General features: G+C 47.2%; 1 protein-coding gene across 4 annotated transcripts in view; it reads left to right on the forward strand.

Annotated features, from left to right (window-relative positions):
- The window catches only part of LOC115574308 (kinesin-like protein KIF13B), a 38,835-nt gene extending 19,323 nt beyond the window's left edge, over positions 1–19,512 (forward strand). The window contains exons 26-42 of one of the 4 annotated variants that reach the window (XM_030405760.1): positions 312–444; positions 577–723; positions 872–901; positions 1,569–1,668; positions 2,009–2,135; positions 2,842–2,897; positions 2,977–3,095; positions 3,189–3,365; positions 3,457–3,549; positions 4,103–4,255; positions 4,377–4,454; positions 7,425–7,481; positions 8,019–8,112; positions 8,387–8,505; positions 14,316–14,384; positions 16,509–17,874; positions 18,144–19,512. In XM_030405760.1, the coding sequence (XP_030261620.1) occupies positions 312–444; positions 577–723; positions 872–901; positions 1,569–1,668; positions 2,009–2,135; positions 2,842–2,897; positions 2,977–3,095; positions 3,189–3,365; positions 3,457–3,549; positions 4,103–4,255; positions 4,377–4,454; positions 7,425–7,481; positions 8,019–8,112; positions 8,387–8,505; positions 14,316–14,384; positions 16,509–17,874; positions 18,144–18,394 (3,169 nt within the window). In that variant the 3' untranslated portion in view covers positions 18,395–19,512. The remainder of the gene's footprint in view (positions 1–311; positions 445–576; positions 724–871; positions 902–1,568; positions 1,669–2,008; positions 2,136–2,841; positions 2,898–2,976; positions 3,096–3,188; positions 3,366–3,456; positions 3,550–4,102; positions 4,256–4,376; positions 4,455–7,424; positions 7,482–8,018; positions 8,113–8,386; positions 8,506–14,315; positions 14,385–16,508; positions 17,875–18,143) is intronic. The other 3 variants (XM_030405761.1, XM_030405762.1, XM_030405763.1) reach the window with 3 other exon arrangements.
- The last annotated feature ends 4 nt before the right edge of the window (positions 19,513–19,516 follow it).

The raw sequence follows: 19,516 nt of genomic DNA on the forward strand, positions 1-19,516 counted from the left end.
TTCTGCACATTTTGCACCGACAGGAACAACAAATGTTTATTGAGCTGCTCTTTCAACACGGCTGATGTCGTACATTATAATCTATCAACACATTGATCATGTTGCTCCACTGATCAATGTCTGAGCAGAAGGATGATACTGTAACATTAGGTGTCTTGTTTTAGTTGAGTCTAGTCTCGTATCTTCAGTGATGATAAACATGAACCACACAAACATTAATATCTACAGAAATATGTTGTATCATAACAGATAAAAGTGTTTTAATGATGCGTGTAATGATGATCTCCTGTGTGACCGCGCTGCGCCTGCAGGTGGAGCGAGGTGACCCGTCGGCTGGAGCTGTGGGTGCAGCTGATGGAGCTGAACGAGGCCGGAGAGTTCACGACTGTCGATGTTGTTCCTGCTAAAGACGTTCGCACGGGAGGAATCTTCCAGCTGCGACAGGTATCAGCACAGATATATCAGAATATCTGATTTCATTCTGAACTGATGAAGCTGCACTGATGTCAGCGTTCAGTCTGTGTGACGGCCGTTGTCTTCTCAATGAATGACTCTCCTGTAAATCTCTACCTGAAGGGTCAGTCCCGTCGCATCCAGGTGGAGGTGCGTTCAGTACCGGATTCAGGCACCATGCCCCTCATCCCCGCCTCCATCCTCTCCGTGTCCATAGGAGATGTCAAAGTACAACCGGTGCGTCCGTCTAGAGGCGGTGAATCACACTGGGTGAGGAGGAAGTCTGTCGTTGATATCTGAGGAGCAAAATGAAACGTTTTGTGTGTGTGTGTGTGAGAGAGTGACGTCTTCCCTCAGACTCCAGAAACATTTTTATCTGTAGTTTGATTCTTTAACTCTTCTCTCCTTGAAATTTCAGGGTGTGGATGAAGAAATGGACAGCTACCAAGTAAGTAGACGATCAGTCACAACGTTTACACGATGTTAGAATCAGTCGGATTAATTACTATTGTGAAGTCTGTGAAAACACGTCCGTACGACTGAATCCTTACTAAATGGAATTTCTCAAAGTCGGACTAAAACACCCAGATAATGTGGGTGGGAGTCGATTTATTCTTCTTACTTCTTACTGGCCTCTGGTTCTGAGCATGCACTGCAGTCCCCACATCGGGTCTTGACCCGGAAGTCATCCATGGCATAAATCCGTAGCAGGAAGAACAAAAGAAGACGAGTACGTATGAAATGGACGGCGCATTTGTCGCGACTTCACTTGTTTGGTTTGTGACGTAAAAGGTCGACCGGATGAAGGTCCAGTAGAAACGAGCTGAAGCAGAGCATGTCGCCGCCTCCTGTGGGGGAGTCAGACACACTTCTGTCATTAAGTGGATTCTCCCCTGCTGCTTGTAAACTGGGACGGTGACAGTAGATTAAACGGCCTGATGGAGCCGCGACTGCAGCTGCTCTGAAGATAAACGAGCATCACACTGTTTGTAACGGAGGGGAAAAACTAGCACGAAGCTTTGAGAGTGTGTCTCTGATGTAAACTGTGAATTCCAAAAATGTGTTTCGCTACATCTGATGTGTGTGTGTGTGTGTGTGTGTGTGCTGACGTGCAGGAGGCGGACCTGGAGAGGATGAGGGGACAGTGGCTGGAGATTCTGACCCAGAGGCAGGAGTATCTGGACCAGCAGCTCCAGAAGATCGTCTGCAAACCAGGTACTGAACACGGCCGTGACCTGGTTCTCCATTCCACCCGACTCGTATCGTGTTGTTTCCCTCCGTATCATTTACTGCTCATGTGCTGCTTCGCCTCATTCAGTTGTCACAACCGAGTAGCAGTGATGTGCAGTTCAAGTCATCATTAATTTGAAGCCACAATGAAGCAAATATAGATTCTTTCTCAGCGCCTCCTGCAGCACCGTCGCCCGGATGAATGTGAAGCACTGAAAGAATGTAATTACGGTTTATCTGACAGGGATCAGAAGTCTACAGCCCTGAAGTCTCCAGAGGAACACTGACGCTCTGAGAGTTTCCTTCTTTGTGTGTGTGCATGTAGATAAGTCTGAGGACGATGTTGAGAGGGAGTCCCAGCTGCTGGAGTGTCGCCTGACGCTGACTGAAGAACGCAACGCAGTTCTGGTGCCGTCGGCCGGCAGCGGCATCCCCGGAGCACCGGTCGAGAGGTGTGTGTGTGTGCGTGTGTGCGTGTGTATTTTAATTTGCTTGTTAGTTAATTAGTTTGTTGTCATTAGCTTTAAAGAACACAATGTTAATTTTTTGGAGCTGCCTGTAAAATCCAACAGTTGTTGAATTTAACCCAATAAGTTGAACAACTGACCAGCGAACTCTGCAGATCTGATGAGTCGGGTGATACTAGTTTTATGAGCAGTCAGGATGAGTCGAAGGAGCAGTTTAACCAGGTGTTTGTCCAGGAGCTTATCCAGGAGTTTATCCAGGTGTTTATCCAGGTGTTTATCCAGGAGTTTATCCAGGAGTTTATCCAGGTGTTTATCCACGAGTTTATCCAGGAGTTTATCCAGGAGTTTATCCAGGTGTTTGTCCAGGAGTTTATCCAGGTGTTTATCCAGGTGTTTGTCCAGGAGCTTATCCAGGAGTTTATCCAGGTGTTTATCCAGGAGTTTATCCAGGAGTTTATCCAGGAGTTTATCCAGGTGTTTATCCAGGTGTTTATCAGGAGTGTATCCAGGTGTTTATCCAGGTGTTTATCCAGGAGTTTATCCAGGTGTTTATCAGGAGTTTGTCCAGGAGTTTATCCAGGAGTTTATCCAGGAGTTTATCCAGGTGTTTATCCAGGTGTTTATCCAGGTGTTTATCCAGGTGTTTATCCAGGTGTTTATCCAGTGTGCTGACGGTGCTGCCTCTCCACAGGGTTCCTGTCCCTGGGATGGAGACACACATTCCCGTCCTGTTCCTGGACCTCAGCGGTACGATGTTCCTCTCCGTCATTTGTTCCTCTGATGTCTGACAGACTGTTGAACCTGTTTTCTCTCCGTCTTCCTCCAGCGGACGACTTCCAGTCCAGTCTTTCAGCGCCGTTGGCCGGAGGGCTGGATGCGTTGCTCAGCGGGGAGGAGGAGGACGACTTCTTTGAACTTCACATTGTTAAACACTACGATCCAGAGGTGAAGTGATAACTAATATTCATAGCGTGGATGTTCGACCTTTCCTCTCTCTGTGGCTGATGGAGGGAATCTTTCTACATTGTTGTGCTCCAGGTAAAGTTGGAGGCTTCCTGGGACTCGACGGTGCACGAGTGCCCCCAGCTGAGTCGCGTGGGCTCGGCTGAGCAGCGGGTGTACCTGACGGTCAGGACGGTGGTCCAGCTGAGCCACCCGGCCGACATGCAGCTGGTACTCAGAAAGCGTATCTGCGTCAACATCGCTGGGAGACAGGTGGGCGACACGACGACACATTCACTTTCCTCCTGACATAACTGAGACGAGGAGCTGATGGGAGGTGGTGTGGTTGTGTGTTGGTGTGCAGGGTTTTGCACAGAGCCTCCTGAAGAGGATGTCTCAGCGCAGCACCGTGCCCGGCTGTGGAGTCACCTTCGAGATCGTCTCCAACATCCCAGGAGTAAGTACCGGGCCCAGAACCTGTTTGTGAGTAAGAAAGTCAAGTAAAACATTTAATCTCAGGACAAATTTATGAATCATCACAACAAAATATGAACCTGACGGAGAGCAGAATCTCAGCCTGGTGTCGGCAGGTGTTCTGTTCTTGTGAAACCGGATTTTACATCAGTCTTTAATCAGTAACTTGAACTTTGACACGCTTGTGTTTCTTGAAATTGACCTTTAATATCCTCCATTCAAAGGCGTGTTGTACAGTCCATGCTGTAAACATGTATCTTGTGTAAGACTGATGATCAGGTAGGATGGATGCTGTAAACCTTCAGCAGACTGACGTGTTTTTATCATCCAGCGCTGCTGAATATTTAATGTCTGTGTTCTGCGGTTCTTTAAATAACCAGCCAGCTGTTCTGTGCTGCGCCACAGTGCGACCTGTAAACTGTGGTTTGTTATAACACTTGTGAAGGATGCTGAGTGTTGCTATGAGCAGTCACCTGACCACCAAACATAAAGCAGTAGCTCCGCCCCCTTTACGCTCCGTCTCCCTGCTCCCTCAGGACATCCACGGTCCAGAGGACAGGGAGATGTTGGCCAGGCTGGCCGCCAGCACCGAGGACGACCAATCAGCCGACAGCGAGGCGGCCATCGAGAAATACCTCCGCAGCGTCCTGGCTGTGGAGAACATCCTCACTCTGGACCGACTCCGACAGGTGAGGAGGTGCAGGACGAACACCTGAGATCTGACTCATCTAACACGTTCAGACCCAATGAAATCGTGTGTGTGTGTGTGTGTGTGTGTGTGTGTGTGTGTGTGTGTGTGTGTGTGTGCAGGAAGTGGCTGTGAGGGAACAGCTGGCCGTCAGAGGGAAATCTCCCAGACGCTGCCTGAGCTCTCCGAACATCCACCGGGTGAGAGACATTAAAGGGACAGTTCAGGTGTTCTGACAGAAGGTGGTCGTGACACCTGAACCAGTACAGGTGGTTCTGTTCGCTCAACATTTGAGCTCTTTTCTAACCGAACTGAACCGCTCACTAACTTTGTTTTAACACTGATAATCAGCAGGTAGAGGGAATTATTCTTGGTTCATCTGGATTCTGGGCTGAAGTGTTGTTGTTTCATACAGTTCCTTCATCATGCTGTTAGCCTGTCTCACCACTGTTAGCCTGTCTCACCACTGTTAGCCTGTCTCTCCAGTGTTAGCCTGTCTCTCCAGTGTTAGCCTGTCTCTCCAGTGTTAGCCTGTCTCTCCAGTGTTAGCCTGTCTCTCTAGTGTTAGCCTGTCTCTCTAGTGTTAGCCTGTCTCTCCAGTGTTAGCCTGTCTCTCCAGTGTTAGCCTGTCTCTCCAGTGTTAGCCTGTCTCTCCAGTGTTAGCCTGTCTCACCACTGTTAGCCTGTCTCACCACTGTTAGCCTGTCTCTCCAGTGTTAGCCTGTCTCTCCAGTGTTAGCCTGTCTCTCTACTGTTAGCCTGTCTCTCTAGTGTTAGCCTGTCTCTCCAGTGTTAGCCTGTCTCTCCAGTGTTAGCCTGTCTCACCAGTGTTAGCCTGTCTCTCCAGTGTTAGCCTGTCTCTCCAGTGTTAGCCTGTCTCACCACTGTTAGCCTGTCTCACCACTGTTAGCCTGTCTCTCCAGTGTTAGCCTGTCTCACCACTGTTAGCCTGTCTCTCTAGTGTTAGCCTGTCTCACCACTGTTAGCCTGTCTCTCCAGTGTTAGCCTGTTTCTCTAGTGTTAGCCTGTCTCACCACTGTTAGCCTGTCTCTCCAGTGTTAGCCTGTCTCTCCAGTGTTAGCCTGTCTCACCACTGTTAGCCTGTCTCACCACTGTTAGCCTGTCTCTCCAGTGTTAGCCTGTCTCACCAGTGTTAGCCTGTCTCACCACTGTTAGCCTGTCTCTCCAGTGTTAGCCTGTTTCTCTAGTGTTAGCCTGTCTCTCCACTGTTAGCCTGTCTCTCTAGTGTTAGCCTGTCTCACCACTGTTAGCCTGTCTCTCCAGTGTTAGCCTGTTTCTCTAGTGTTAGCCTGTTTCTCCAGTGTTAGCCTGTCTCACCACTGTTAGCCTGTCTCTCTAGTGTTAGCCTGTCTCACCAGTGTTAGCCTGTCTCACCACTGTTAACCTGTCTCACCACTGTTAGCCTGTCTCTCCACTGTTAGCCTGTCTCACCAGTGTTAGCCTGTCTCACCAGTGTTAGCCTGTCTCTCCACTGTTAGCCTGTCTCTCTAGTGTTAGCCTGTCTCACCACTGTTAGCCTGTCTCTCTAGTGTTAGCCTGTCTCACCACTGTTAGCCTGTCTCTCTAGTGTTAGCCTGTCTCACCACTGTTAGCCTGTCTCTCTAGTGTTAGCCTGTCTCACCACTGTTAGCCTGTCTCTCCACTGTTAGCCTGTCTCACCACTGTTAGCCTGTCTCACCACTGTTAGCCTGTCTCTCCAGTGTTAGCCTGTTTCTCCAGTGTTAGCCTGTTTCTCCAGTGTTAGCCTGTCTCACCACTGTTAGCCTGTCTCTCTAGTGTTAGCCTGTCTCACCAGTGTTAGCCTGTCTCACCACTGTTAGCCTGTTTCTCCACTGTTAGCCTGTCTCTCCATTGTTAGCCTGTCTCACCAGTGTTAGCCTGTCTCACCACTGTTAGCCTGTCTCTCTAGTGTTAGCCTGTCTCTCCAGTGTTAGCCTGTCTCTCTAGTGTTAGCCTGTCTCACCACTGTTAGCCTGTCTCTCCACTGTTAGCCTGTCTCTCCACTGTTAGCCTGTCTCACCACTGTTAGCCTGTCTCACCACTGTTAGCCTGTCTCTCTAGTGTTAGCCTGTTTCTCACTGTTAGCCTGTCTCATCCACTGTTAGCCTGTCTCACCACTGTTAGCCTGTCTCACCACTGTAGGCCTGTCTCACCACTGTTCGCCTGTCTCTCCAGTGTTTAGCCTGTCTCTCTAGTGTTAGCCTGTCTCACCACTGTTAGCCTGTCTCACCACTGTTAGCCTGTCCTCTCTAGTGTTAGCCTGTCCTCACCAACTGTTTAGACTGTCTCTCTAGTGTTAGCCTGTCTCACCACTGTTAGCCTTCTCACCACTGTTAGCCTGTCTCTCCACTGTTAGCCTAGTCTCTCCACTGTTAGCCTGTCTCACCACTGTTAGCCTGTCCTCTCTAGGTGTTAGCCTGTCTCTCCACTGTAGCCCTGTCTCTCCACGGTTAGCCTGTCCTCCACTGTTAGCCTGTCTCACCAGTGTTAGCCTGTCTCTCTAGTGTTAGCCTGTCTCACCAGTGTTAGCCTGTCTCTCCAGTGTTAGCCTGTCTCTCCAGTGTTAGCCTGTCTCTCTAGTGTTAGCCTGTCTCTCCAGTGTTAGCCTGTCTCTCCAGTGTTAGCCTGTCTCACCACTGTTAGCCTGTCTCTCTAGTGTTAGCCTGTCTCTCCAGTGTTAGCCTGTCTCTCCAGTGTTAGCCTGTCTCTCTAGTGTTAGCCTGTCTCACCACTGTTAGCCTGTCTCTCCAGTGTTAGCCTGTCTCACCACTGTTAGCCTGTCTCTCTAGTGTTAGCCTGTCTCACCACTGTTAGCCTGTCTCTCTAGTGTTAGCCTGTCTCTCCACTGTTAGCCTGTCTCTCCACTGTTAGCCTGTCTCTCCACTGTTAGCCTGTCTCACCAGTGTTAGCCTGTCTCTCTAGTGTTAGCCTGTCTCACCAGTGTTAGCCTGTCTCTCCAGTGTTAGCCTGTCTCACCACTGTTAGCCTGTCTCTCTAGTGTTAGCCTGTCTCTCCAGTGTTAGCCTGTCTCTCCAGTGTTAGCCTGTCTCTCCAGTGTTAGCCTGTCTCTCTAGTGTTAGCCTGTCTCACCACTGTTAGCCTGTCTGTCTCACTAACACCTGGGCTCTAACCTCTAACCCTGTAACCAGCTGTCAGCCAGCAGTCTGGAGCTCTACTCCTCCACTCATAAACTCAACGACTTCAAGGTGAGAAGCATGAATCATGTCCACTGATGTCCTCTGTGATCATCCTTTGTTTATGTCCTGTTTATTTCTGCCTTGCCTGATTGTCTTCCTGATAAACTGATCCATTAACTCTGGCCAGCAGCCGGTCTCCTAACTGCATCATAACACTGATAAGAGGAGCAAAACTGGAAATAGATATTTTTGTAACAATATTTAATATACTGATGATGTTCTCTGAAATTCTAGGCAACTGGACCTGTTGTCAGGTGAAAAAGGTCCAGTTGCCTTCGATACAGCACTTAGAATCACCAAGACCTGGATAACAACCACAAAACACACTCGAGCAGTGACTCCTAACGGTCCTACACATGGGGAGGAAACTCTAAATAGTATAGTTTAGTAGATAATTGATTAGATTAGCTAAACGGTCATGTATGAATGGCTGAAACAGACAGCTGTGGTGTGTGGTGCACTTCTCCCGGTCACCAATAGAGGCTGCTAAAGGTCAGAAAAGACTGAACTGCTCCTTTAACAGCACATGTGTGATGTTGTGTGCAGGGCTGGGACAGCCACCAGGACCTCTCTGTGGCGCCGCCTCCATCCAGACGCACTCTGCCCAGCTCCATATCCCAGAACCTGAACCCACAGACGGGTACGCCTGATTAAACCTTTATCTCCTGATGGATTCTGTCTCTGTCTTTGTTTTATCTTTCCATTTTCGCTGCCTTTGATGTCATAAGCTCTGTTTTTGATGTCGCTGGCGGACGCCTGCATCTGCATCCGTCCTTTAGCTTGTCTTCTCTCCTCTCGCCTCAAAAACGTAATCTTTTCCTACTTTTCTCTTCCTCCTCCCGTCCTTGTTTCCCCTGGCACTCCTCTTCCTCTTCTTCTTCTTCTTCTCTCCGTCTCTTCGTCCTCGACATCAGTGCACTCAGGCTTTGCTGCGTCTTATCTCCCTCCAGTGAAGGCCGTACCCCAGCTGCTCAAGTCGCTGCTTCCTGGTGGGAAGGAAGATAGCAAAGACCAGACAGCTGTCCATCAGCAGGTACGCTCGCTCAGCCGACTCACAGCGTCTCTGGGCTTTAAGCTTGTATTCTGCTTCCTGTCTTATCAGGGATTTAAAAGTTTTATATGCATCGCTGCGGCGTGAATCTAAATACCCCCTCTACTCGTCAGGCAGCTCGTCCTATTTCTCCCGTTGCCATGGAAACAGAGCTTATGTAGATAGAAACACAAATAATAAATAGATAAGAGCATAAACGCCTCGCTGCACAATGAGAGTGTGTTGTTTTTGTCAGAAGGATGCAAGAATAGAGGTGAGAACAGTAATCATAACCATGTAGAGCTCATCAGGAGGCTTCCAAGTGCACAGTGTTCATTTCACCTGCCTCCATCAGGGCGGAGCCAGCGGATTGGTCCAAAACACAAAGGTAGCTTCATCATCAAAGTACAGTTTCAATCAACTGCAAGTGGACTTCAACAGCAGTTCAGATAATAATAAAAACAATAAGAGACTCGAGTGTAAAGTTCTGGATTGTTTTCATTAAAGGTTTCTTGGACTCTTTTGAGGGACCTCTATTTTTTTAGAGGATCCTTTTAAAGGATCAGTTCCCCCAAAACTGAAAACCCAGTCCTCCTCTCCTCCTCCTGATGATATAAAGTCCTCCTCTCCTCCTCCTGATGATATAAAGTCCTCCTCTCCTCCTCCTGATGATATAAAGTCCTCCTCTCCTCCTCCTGATGATATAAAGTCCTCCTCTCCTCCTGATGATATAAAGTCCTCCTCTCCTCCTCCTGATGATATAAAGTCCTCCTCTCCTCCTCCTGATGATATAAAGTCCTCCTCTCCTCCTCCTGATGATATAAAGTCCTCCTCTCCTCCTGATGATATAAAGTCCTCCTCTCCTCCTCCTGATGATATAAAGTCCTCCTCTCCTCTTCCTGATGATATAAAGTCCTCCTCTCCTCCTCCTGAGGATATAAAGTCCTCCTCTCCTCCTCCTGATGATATAAAGTCCTCCTCTCCTCTTCCTGATGATATAAAGTCCTCCTCTCCTCCTGATGATATAAAGTCCTCCTCTCCTCCTGATGATATAAGTCCTCCTCTCCTCCTCCTGATGATATAAAGTCCTCCTCTCCTCCTCCTGATGATATAAAGTCCTCCTCTCCTCCTGATGATATAAAGTCCTCCTCTCCTCCTCCTGATGATATAAAGTCCTCTCCTCCTCCTGATGATATAAAGTCCTCCTCTCTCCTCCTCCTGATGATATAAAGTCCTCCTCTCCTCCTCCTGATGATATAAAGTCCTCCTCTCCTCCTCCTGATGATATAAAGTCCTCCTCTCCTCCTGAGGATATAAAGTCCTCCTCTCCTCCTGAGGATATAAAGTCCTCCTCTCCTCCTGAGGATATAAAGTCCTCCTCTCCTCCTGAGGATATAAAGTCCTCCTCTCCTCCTCCTGATGATATAAAGTCCTCCTCTCCTCCTCCTGAGGATATAAAGTCCTCCCTCCTCCTCCTGATGATATAAAGTCCTCCTCTCCTCCTGATGATATAAAGTCCTCCTCTCCTCCTCCTGATGATATAAAGTCCTCCTCTCCTCCTGATGATATAAAGTCCTCCTCTCCTCCTCCTGATGATATAAAGTCCTCCTCTCCTCCTCCTGATGATATAAAGTCCTCCTCTCCTCCTCCTGATGATATAAAGTCCTCCTCTCCTCCTCCTGAGGATATAAAGTCCTCCTCTCCTCCTCCTGATGATATAAAGTCCTCCTCTCCTCCTCATGATGATATAAAGTCCTCCTCTCCTCCTCCTGAGGATATAAAGTCCTCCTCTCCTCCTCCTGAGGATATAAAGTCCTCCTCTCCTCCTCATGATGATATAAAGTCCTCCTCTCCTCCTGATGAATGATATAAAGTCCTCCTCTCCTCCTCCTGATGAATATATAAAGTCCTCCTCTCCTCCTCATGATGATATAAAGTCCTCCTCCTCCTCCTGATGATATAAAGTCCTCCTCGCCTCCTCCTGATGATATAAAGTCCTCCTCTTCCTCCTCCTGATGATATAAAGTCCTCCTCTCCTCCTGATGATATAAAGTCCTCCTCTCCCTCCTCCTGATTGATATAAAGTCCTCTCTCTCCTCCTGATGATATAAAGTCCTCCTCTCCTCCTCTGATGATATAAAGTCCTCCTCTCCTCCTCCTGATGATATAAAGTCCTCCTCTCCTCCGCCTGAGATTTAAAGTCCCCTCTCCTCCTGATGATAATAAAGCCTCCTCTCCTCCTCCTGATGATATAAAGTCCTCCTCTCCTCCTGATGATATAAAGTCCTCCTCTCCTCCTCCTGATGATATAAGTCCTCCTCTCCTCCGGAATGATATAAAGTCCTCCTCTCCTCCTCCTGATGATATAAAGTCCTCCTCTCCTCCTCCTGATGATATAAAGTCCTCCTCTCCTCCTCCTGATGATATAAAGTCCTCCTCTCCTCCTGATGATATAAAGTCCTCCTCCTCCTGATGATATAAAGTCCTCCTCTCCTCCTCCTGATGATATAAAGTCCTCCTCTCCTCCTCCTGATGATATAAAGTCCTCCTCTCCTCCTGATGATATAAAGTCCTCCTCTCCTCCTCCTGATGATATAAAGTCCTCCTCTCCTCCTCCTGATGATATAAAGTCCTCCTTACACACTTAGCAGCTCAGTGAAGATTATGATGTAAATAACATCTTTTCAAATCAGTTTGTAATGTCGGGGCTTCGTTGGATGATACGGACGAGCTGCGTGGAGTCTTTTTATATTTTGTTTTCGGTCTCCAGCTGCTTCGGTTGTTTAGCAGAACGCTGCAACTCTGTTTTTGCTGTGAAGCTCCAGAAATGTTTTGCGGACTACGACACTTAACTCGATTTTCCTTTTTGAGTAGATAATGAATAATGACTCTCATCCTTGAAGGCCTCACTTGTTCTGAAGTGGGAGCATGAACTCCTGCAGCTGATTCGTCCTGTTGCAGCGTTTTAAATCAGAATGAATGAATAAAACAGTCCAGTTTACAAATACAACCGTCCAACAGTTCAAAACAAATGAATGAAAGTGCTGCCGGCAAAGTTTTACTGCTAATACGGTTAAATATACATTAAATTAGATATCGAGTTAATTATACAATAAGAACAAACACAGTCACAACACGATGTTGGATGGAGCCCAGGTAACTTGAGCAGCGGTTGAGGTTGAAACACACACGGTGCAGACGAGTCGGTGTGTGTCGGGTGATTGACGTGTCGTGTGATGTTTGACACTCACAAACAGCCCCGCTGAGTCGGAGCACACTGTGTGTAGACGAGGGTTAATTAGGAGCAGGTGAACGTCGCGTCGCCCGCGCTCCTCAACCACCTCCTCATCCTCTGATCTCCAATCATGTGCCATCCAGACCCGGGAGTCTGCAGCTTCTCACTGCAGCCAGACACTACAGCATCTGATTTGACTGATTAGCACCTTGAGCCACGGAGGGAAGCTAATCAGGGAAATCACGGTGCTCGGTAGAAATGGAAACCCGTCGGGCCTCGTTGGCGCATTGTTTGAGGCCATCGCTCTAATTAGCGCTGCACTCCTCCCTGCCTGCCACAGATGTTCAGAAAGGTCAAACACAAAAACAAAAGCCTCGAGTATTGTAAATATTAGCAGGCTGTTGAAGTGGATCGGATCACTGACTGATTGTGTTACGGCCTCAGAAACAGTCAGTCCACATAGATACTCCGTTATGGTTCGAATCTTACCAACAAAAACTTAAAATACTTGAGAAGTGAAGCGTCTCTGACTTAATTCAGGCTCCCAGAGGATGAATCTTCATGACATTTCCTCGAGTGCCACCGAGGTTTTAAAGTTCCATGCTGTTTGCTTGGACATAGAGACATGCTACCTGTAAAAACCAGGAAGTAGCTGGAGTGTAGGTCACGTCAAGCCCCGCCCCCCTGACCATTTGTTAGCAGCAACTTTAGCAAGAGACAGCTAACTGTCCGGAACCACATGAGGGTGAAACATGTGACCCAGTTTACCAAAATCACAAAATGGAAGTCTTCAGGTGGGTTGTCCTGAGCAACACGCTGCTCTGACGTGTTCCTTCTCTTTTTTATTGATCCGTGGTCGTATGTATAAATGTATATTTATGCCCCTGAGTGCACGATGAGTCATCAACACGTTGACAAACAGCTTCCACCACTATTGGTTGATTCTGACATATAGATGAGATGGATCACGACACTCTGCCACCGATTTTGACTTAAACGGAACTTTTAGTGAAATAACAAACTATCAAATGGATTTCTATAAAACTTTATTGAGACTCTCACGTCCTCCTGAACCAAATATCAACCTCAGCTGTTCCCTAACATGTTAACACGCCAAACTAAACATGTGATTGTGGTCGACATACTATATACTCAGTGGCCTGCACAGACTTTTTGAAGGGCAGGGGCGAAAATAAGGGCACTTTAGCGCACATTTTGGCTCCCAAGAGGGCAGTTTATCATGTTTTAACCAGCTAAGTGGGCAGTTTAGTGTGTTTTGCCAACCAGGAGGGCACTTTAGCACACTTTTTGGCTCCCAGGAGGGCACTTTAGCGCGTTTTCCAACAATTGGGCCACGAGGGGGGGCGACCGCTTGTGCACACCACTGATTTTACTTGTTACACATCTACATGTTCGCATTGTCATCGTGAAGAAGTGGGCATGTAATTGCAAAAGGAAAACATTCAAACATTTAGGAAACAGTGGACGAGGCCACAGAAGACTTAACAGATCCGACTGAACCAGCGTTTTAATCTGCTGACTCTTTTTAATCTGTTTATGATGAAAACACAACATGAATCTGTCCGTATCATCATGATCACAGCATCCTTGTGCGTCTGTTGTGTTGACTTTCAGGGTCACTGTTCTGCTCGGATAGACGTGTTTGACCTGCTGTCTGATGTCAGACATGTCGTCCACGTAGGTTCACGTTCTGCTCAAAGAGACTCGAATCAAACTGCTTCACGTCGAGTGTAAACTCCCTCAGAATATGTCGCAGGGCTGCATGAGAGTCAAACAATCATCCTGATTATTAAAACATCTCGGATGATATCTTTTATTACCCTCTTCAGAAACTACAAAAAAAAAGCAAATGATTGAAAAGCTTCAATCGGCTGACGGATCATGTTCGATGTCAAAGAAGAAACCAGGATCCTGAACAGGGATTCAATGATTCTGGGTGCAATTATAATTACGGTGCAATTATCCTGATTGTTTCACCATTTTGCTCTGATTATCTGTCTGAGTGATCTGATGAACAAATATTTTTATTGCACTCTGCAGCTCGTATCAACATCTTGACTGCTAATCACTGCAGCAAAATGAATATTTGTCCTTTTTCTTTTCTAATATGTTGATTTATTGAACTGATTATAAGCAATTGTCACACAGTTCTAATATACTGTCACAGATGGCCGACTGGCCCAGTTGGATATCCTGGTTTAGTGTGATGTGACGCTGCAGGAGAAGGCAGTGCTGTCGGATGTTGAGCCTGCAGCGTCCGTCATCTTTTTACAATCTTGGATTAACTGTTTTCCCTACAGGCTGTTTCTGTCTTACTGTGTAATTCCCTCGCCGCAGATAATCAACACTCTCACACTGCGTAATGACCAGGTTTAGAAAAACCGACCAGCTTATATTTATTTTCTGATCTCCAGGTTGAACTGGACTGAAATGACACCGAGCAGCTCGCTGATAACATCTTGAAATCTGCTCAACAACCACTCAGCGCTGATTTACATATTTTCAGCTTTATGTAAAATGTAATTAACTGAACATCTGTTGAATTCTCCTCCTGCAGCAGAGTTTGCCTCGCATCATGGTGCAGTCGGCCAGCGTTGAAGAGGGCATCAGCAAACAGCAGCAGCCGGTAAGTTCTCTCATCCCACATGGTGTTATTCAGATAACACAGTGTGACTTTATCTGATCCTGCAGGGTCGGTTTTACTCCGAACATCTTAATTAATGTTGTTCCAGGACAGAACATGCCGTTGTGATGTCGGAGCTTTGCGTTTGTTTTGCTTTCGTTTCTGGAACGTCATAGTTCACGTTGCTCCGGTGCCTCACAACTGGTTAAACTAAAACAATTGGTCAGGTTCAGGGGGAAAATTTGGACTTTCCTAAAACATGTTTGGTCAGTTTCAATGACGACCCTGGAGCTACGTTGTATAAGTATGTTCTGGAAACAACACCAGAAAGGCATCAGATCGTACATGTGGTGTGATGGTCTTATTTTTACTTCCACAGCAGCGACTTAAACCACATCTGGAACAAGCCGCTGTGGCTGAGTGGGTTAAATAAAGGACTTTCACTCAGGAGACCAGATGTTTAGATGATAGACTCAAAATATGAGGTAATCTCTTTACAGTTTGTCGTCACTGTTAGGTTTAGGGAAAACAAATGCTAGGTTAGGTTAGGTTAAGATAGCTAAGACGATTGGTTAGGTTTAGGCAGCAAATATAACTTGGTTAGGTTTAGGGGGAAATTTGGACTTTCCTCAAACATGATTGGTCAGTTTCATTGACGACACCGGAGCTACGTTTTATCAGGATGTTGTAGAAACGACACCAGAAAGGCATCAGATCGTACCTGTGGTGTGATGGTCCTTATCGAACCTGCTGGGTTTGGCCATACTTTATACTTGTCATCTTGAAAAAGGATGCACATGCAGCAAACAACTTTTTCCAAAGAAATGTCTCAGATAGAAACATTTCATACCTTCTTGTGAGCGTTTCTGTGGCTAAAGAGCCAGTTCTTACCTCAGGAGTTGGTAGAAACCAACACATTTACCTGGTGGACACACAATCAACTCTTTGCAAACAAGTTCCGCCTGTTAACGTTGTAGAGAAACGAACCTTGTTGTCTAGACAGCTTGTTTTGTAATCTCCATGCTGCCAGAACAATTGGGCACAGGTCTGAGTGCATTCTAACCAGTGATTCAGATCCACAGCGCACTAATCTAATTCCTACATAAATGGTTCCTCGAGGCGGTTTAACGAGCCCAGTTTTATCAGTGGTTTGAGTCCCGCTGAGAATAATCTGACTTCAAACAATAAACACAAGATGAGAGTGAGTCTTTTTCTTTTTCTCTGTGTGAAAGTTTCAGATGTGACAAGGGGTGAAATATCACTCCGGCGCTGATCCGTCTCTGGAGGTAGTATCAGGGCCGTATTATTGCCGAACCGAACCAGTGTGAACGGATAAGCCAGCGGCGCGGAGCGGGGGCGTGTAGATCTACAGTCTGATAACTACACAGGTCCTTCACTCAACTTAATACAGAGAAATGTCCCACAAAGCAACGTTACAGGACCAAACAACAGTAACATAGAAACTGTAACTGTCTTTGGCAACTTGTATGAGGAAAAAAATACCGCAGATATACGAGGAGAAGCGTCTGTCCTCTTGTCTGTCCTACCAACTCTTCGTCACAGAGAAAAACAGTGTCTGTCACCGGCAAAAAACTTTAACTCACGACTGTTTGTGATGAAAATAAATCACCGCGACCATCAGCCCTCCAGACCGAGACTTCAGGGAACTTTCCCCCAGAAAACAGCCTCTGTTCCCGCGAGTGAGTTAGACAGCTTCCACTTTAAAAAACGTTACTTCGTCACTTTCCAGGATGTTTGGTGGGTCAGGATCTCAATCACCATATGATTATGAACTGTCACCAGGTTTAGATTGACAGGAGGACACCTGGGAAACACCTTGAAAACACACCGATGTCATCAACATGACGTGTACCGCCACGTCTCTTTCTTTCTTTCTTTCTATGTGAATCACACAGCGGTTCGTCTTTAAGGCGGAGCTGCTTCGCTCTGTGTGAACGACCATCGGCGGAGAATTGGCGAACCAACGCTGCAGAGATAATGCGGCGTCGCTGTGTGAAAAGGGTTTTAAGACTTAACTTTGGAAAGCGACAACATTTGAGGTGTGAGTTCAGACTTGTGTTGCATCTTGAGTCACAGATACCTTTGTTGCCTTCGTTTCCCTCTCAGGTTCCGATTGAAGAAATCATTCCTCCAGACCTCCTTGCAGAGAGTCCCAGATCCGTGACCCTTCCACCCTCCATCATCCCAGAGTCCGAAGACTCCACACCAAGCCCGACTAGCGAAGCATCGAGCGGATACATCTCGACTAGTATCTCCACAGCAACACTGTCAGAAGTCTACACACTGAGCTGGGATCTGCCTCCATCCGGGAAAGCTGACGGCTTTGAGGCTGTGCCAGATGACGAGGACGTTAAAGTCACGCAGTCTGAAACGTATCCTTTTCTCGTGGACCGATCGGAGCCTCGGGAGTCATTGCTGGTTTTGGATGGTATGGTAGCTGAAGAAAGGACTGACCTTCCCCGGTCCAAACCAGACGATACGCCATCAGATTCAAACCAGAGTCAACAAGAACCAAATCATTCTCCATCAGTCCAGTCGAAGGAGCAAGGAGAGCCAGATTCAGTTGCAGATTCAGATTTCCCGTGCCAGACAAACCAAAAGCAAGTCTCACCAATTGACCATATTGCAGTAGAACAGTTGGACAGTTTGGATCCACTAACAGAAACATCGCTACAAGATGATGAAACCAAACCGACAGACATTTCACAAACCGAAGACTTGAAACCAGAGACGCCCCTGACAGAAGAACTCCAGCTAGCTGCCGTAGACGAGACGGAGGCTGAGCTGTCACTGCAACACGATTCACAACCGTCTGCAGAAGGTCGTTCTGAAGCTATCATCCCTCAGCCACCGCAGCCAGAACCAGTCCAAATGACCTTAGATCCTGCTCAGGATCCAGCTCCAGACCTGATGCCTGTTGTGCCCAAAGTATTGGTGTCAGCTCCTGCCTCTTCCGACGATCTGCCTCTTGTATCTTCATCTGAAGAACAGGAAAATTCTGGGGTGTCAAATTCAAGTGGCACCTCCATCCCGACTTCATCCTCCGCCACAGATGAGGTCCAACAGGAAACACCTGCCAGCGCATCTACAAAAGCCTCCGCTGCTTCAGATCCATCCAGTGTTCAGGCTTCCAAACCTGATGCGTCAGTGGCAAACCCCTTCAAGATCCAGAAAGTCAAGTCTTCAGACCTCAAGTCTTTTCAGCGTATTCTGAGCGAGGAGGAGGAAAAGCTGGCGCAGGACAACCGGGCCAGCAGTCCTGGAGCGGGACAGAACCTCTCTGTGCCGATGGAAAGCCTGGAAATCATCTCCGACACCGACGAAGGAGACGATACCGCTGTTGTTCCTGAATGGTTGAAAGAAGGGGAGTTCGTGACTGTTGGGACCAACAAGAGCGGCACCGTCCGTTATGTTGGACCCACAGACTTTGCAAAGGGTACCTGGGTGGGAGTGGAGCTGGAGGTACCAGCAGGTGAGTAGAACAGTTCCCGGTCCTGTTGCTATTTGATGACCTTACTGTATCTTCACATACATTATACTTAAGCCCAATACAACCCCAGCCTACCATTTAGGCCCTTATCTTCGCACATTCACCCCTCGGGGTACGGTGTCCCGATTCTTGTTGGGGTAAGGTCCAATATTTTAACCCCTCAGAACTGAGTTACAAGAGGGTAGTGGAGGGGTAGGGCGGTTCTATCACCACTCAGAATCTCAAACAAACCTTTCTCTGTCTTTCTCCAGGTAAGAATGATGGTTCAGTGGGTGGCAAGCACTACTTCCACTGTAACCCTGGTTACGGCGTGCTGGTAAGACCAGACAGAGTGAGCCGGGGAGGCGCCAAGCGCCGCCGCCAACAGCACAAGCGCCGTAGTGCCAACCTGTCTGGATCCAGCCCGAACCTGGCAGCTCTTACTGCTCTGGCCAAAGGTGAAGGTGGCGGGCCGTCGCCGGGACACAGCAGAGGAGAGAACCGCAAGTCGTGGAACACTTAAGAGGCTCCGGATCCGGTCGATGGCATCGGACATCAGCCGCATGCAGCAGCTGGTGTTTGTGACTCTTTATGAAGAGTTATGATAGTGTTTTATTCTGGTAGATCTACGACCGGGTTCACTGTGTCTGGTCCTTCACTGTACGTTTGGGTCGTCACATGAGGCATTTCACGCTCCTGTTGGGAAAAGGAAACTGTTCTTTCAGACATTCACCATCTGTTAAAGGACCGCGTCCCGCCCTAAAGCATTCGCGGTCGATCGTTTACATACACTCGTAAGAACGTGTTCATCGCGGCGTGGACGGCTCTCGTGTTCCTGTGAACACAAACAGAAACAGTCATGCAGTTTGATTCAGTGATGAATTTATTATCGGTCTTCTGATGATCTGGTTCCGCCAAGTGTATGTAAACTTTTGACCACGACTCGGCAATTAAAAAATATCGTTTTATCAGGAAATGTGAATGTTTTTGTAGGTTTTTATTGACACTTAACTATTTCTAATTATTTTTATTTTAAAACACTTTAATGAGCTCATATTTCTGCTGTTCTGCAGCCGGACGCATCGACCTCCAACACGTAAACTGCTCGTTCCTGTCGGTGCGGTTTGATTGGATGCTGGTGTTTTATTATTATTCTTGTGCCTTTTGAATATTTACGCCGACCACTCGGCGAATGTGCCTTAGTGATGAAACCACCGAACTCTGAGCTGCTGGTGGGCTGAGAACCAGATTTATTTGAATGTGTGTTTCTACTGTTTTAGAAAATTAAATCCTTGCACTCCTTTTTTTCATACAAACTCTTCTGAAGGTTTGCAGAATGTTTTGATCACTTTGTCTTCCAGCAAGTTTTTTCCAGATTAACTGAGAGCCAATGATGTTTTTATTTCACTCGCCAGTGTTGAATCATGTCGTGCATGTTTGTGGGAACCTGTTGATTTGTACGTGACGAGGATACTTTGAGGGATTGTGTCGGCCGTCTTCATTTCTGTCTCATGTTCACGTTGATCTCTTTGACTGCCTGACTGGTTATTTATTTTAAAAAGATGAAGACATGATGCTGATAATGAACAAAAAATCAACTTTTTATATGAAATAAATTTCATTCTGCTGTCATCAACCCAACATG

This window comes from Sparus aurata, chromosome 22 (genome assembly GCF_900880675.1).
Source record: "Sparus aurata chromosome 22, fSpaAur1.1, whole genome shotgun sequence".
In the NCBI taxonomy this organism is placed as follows: Eukaryota; Metazoa; Chordata; class Actinopteri; order Spariformes; family Sparidae; genus Sparus; species Sparus aurata.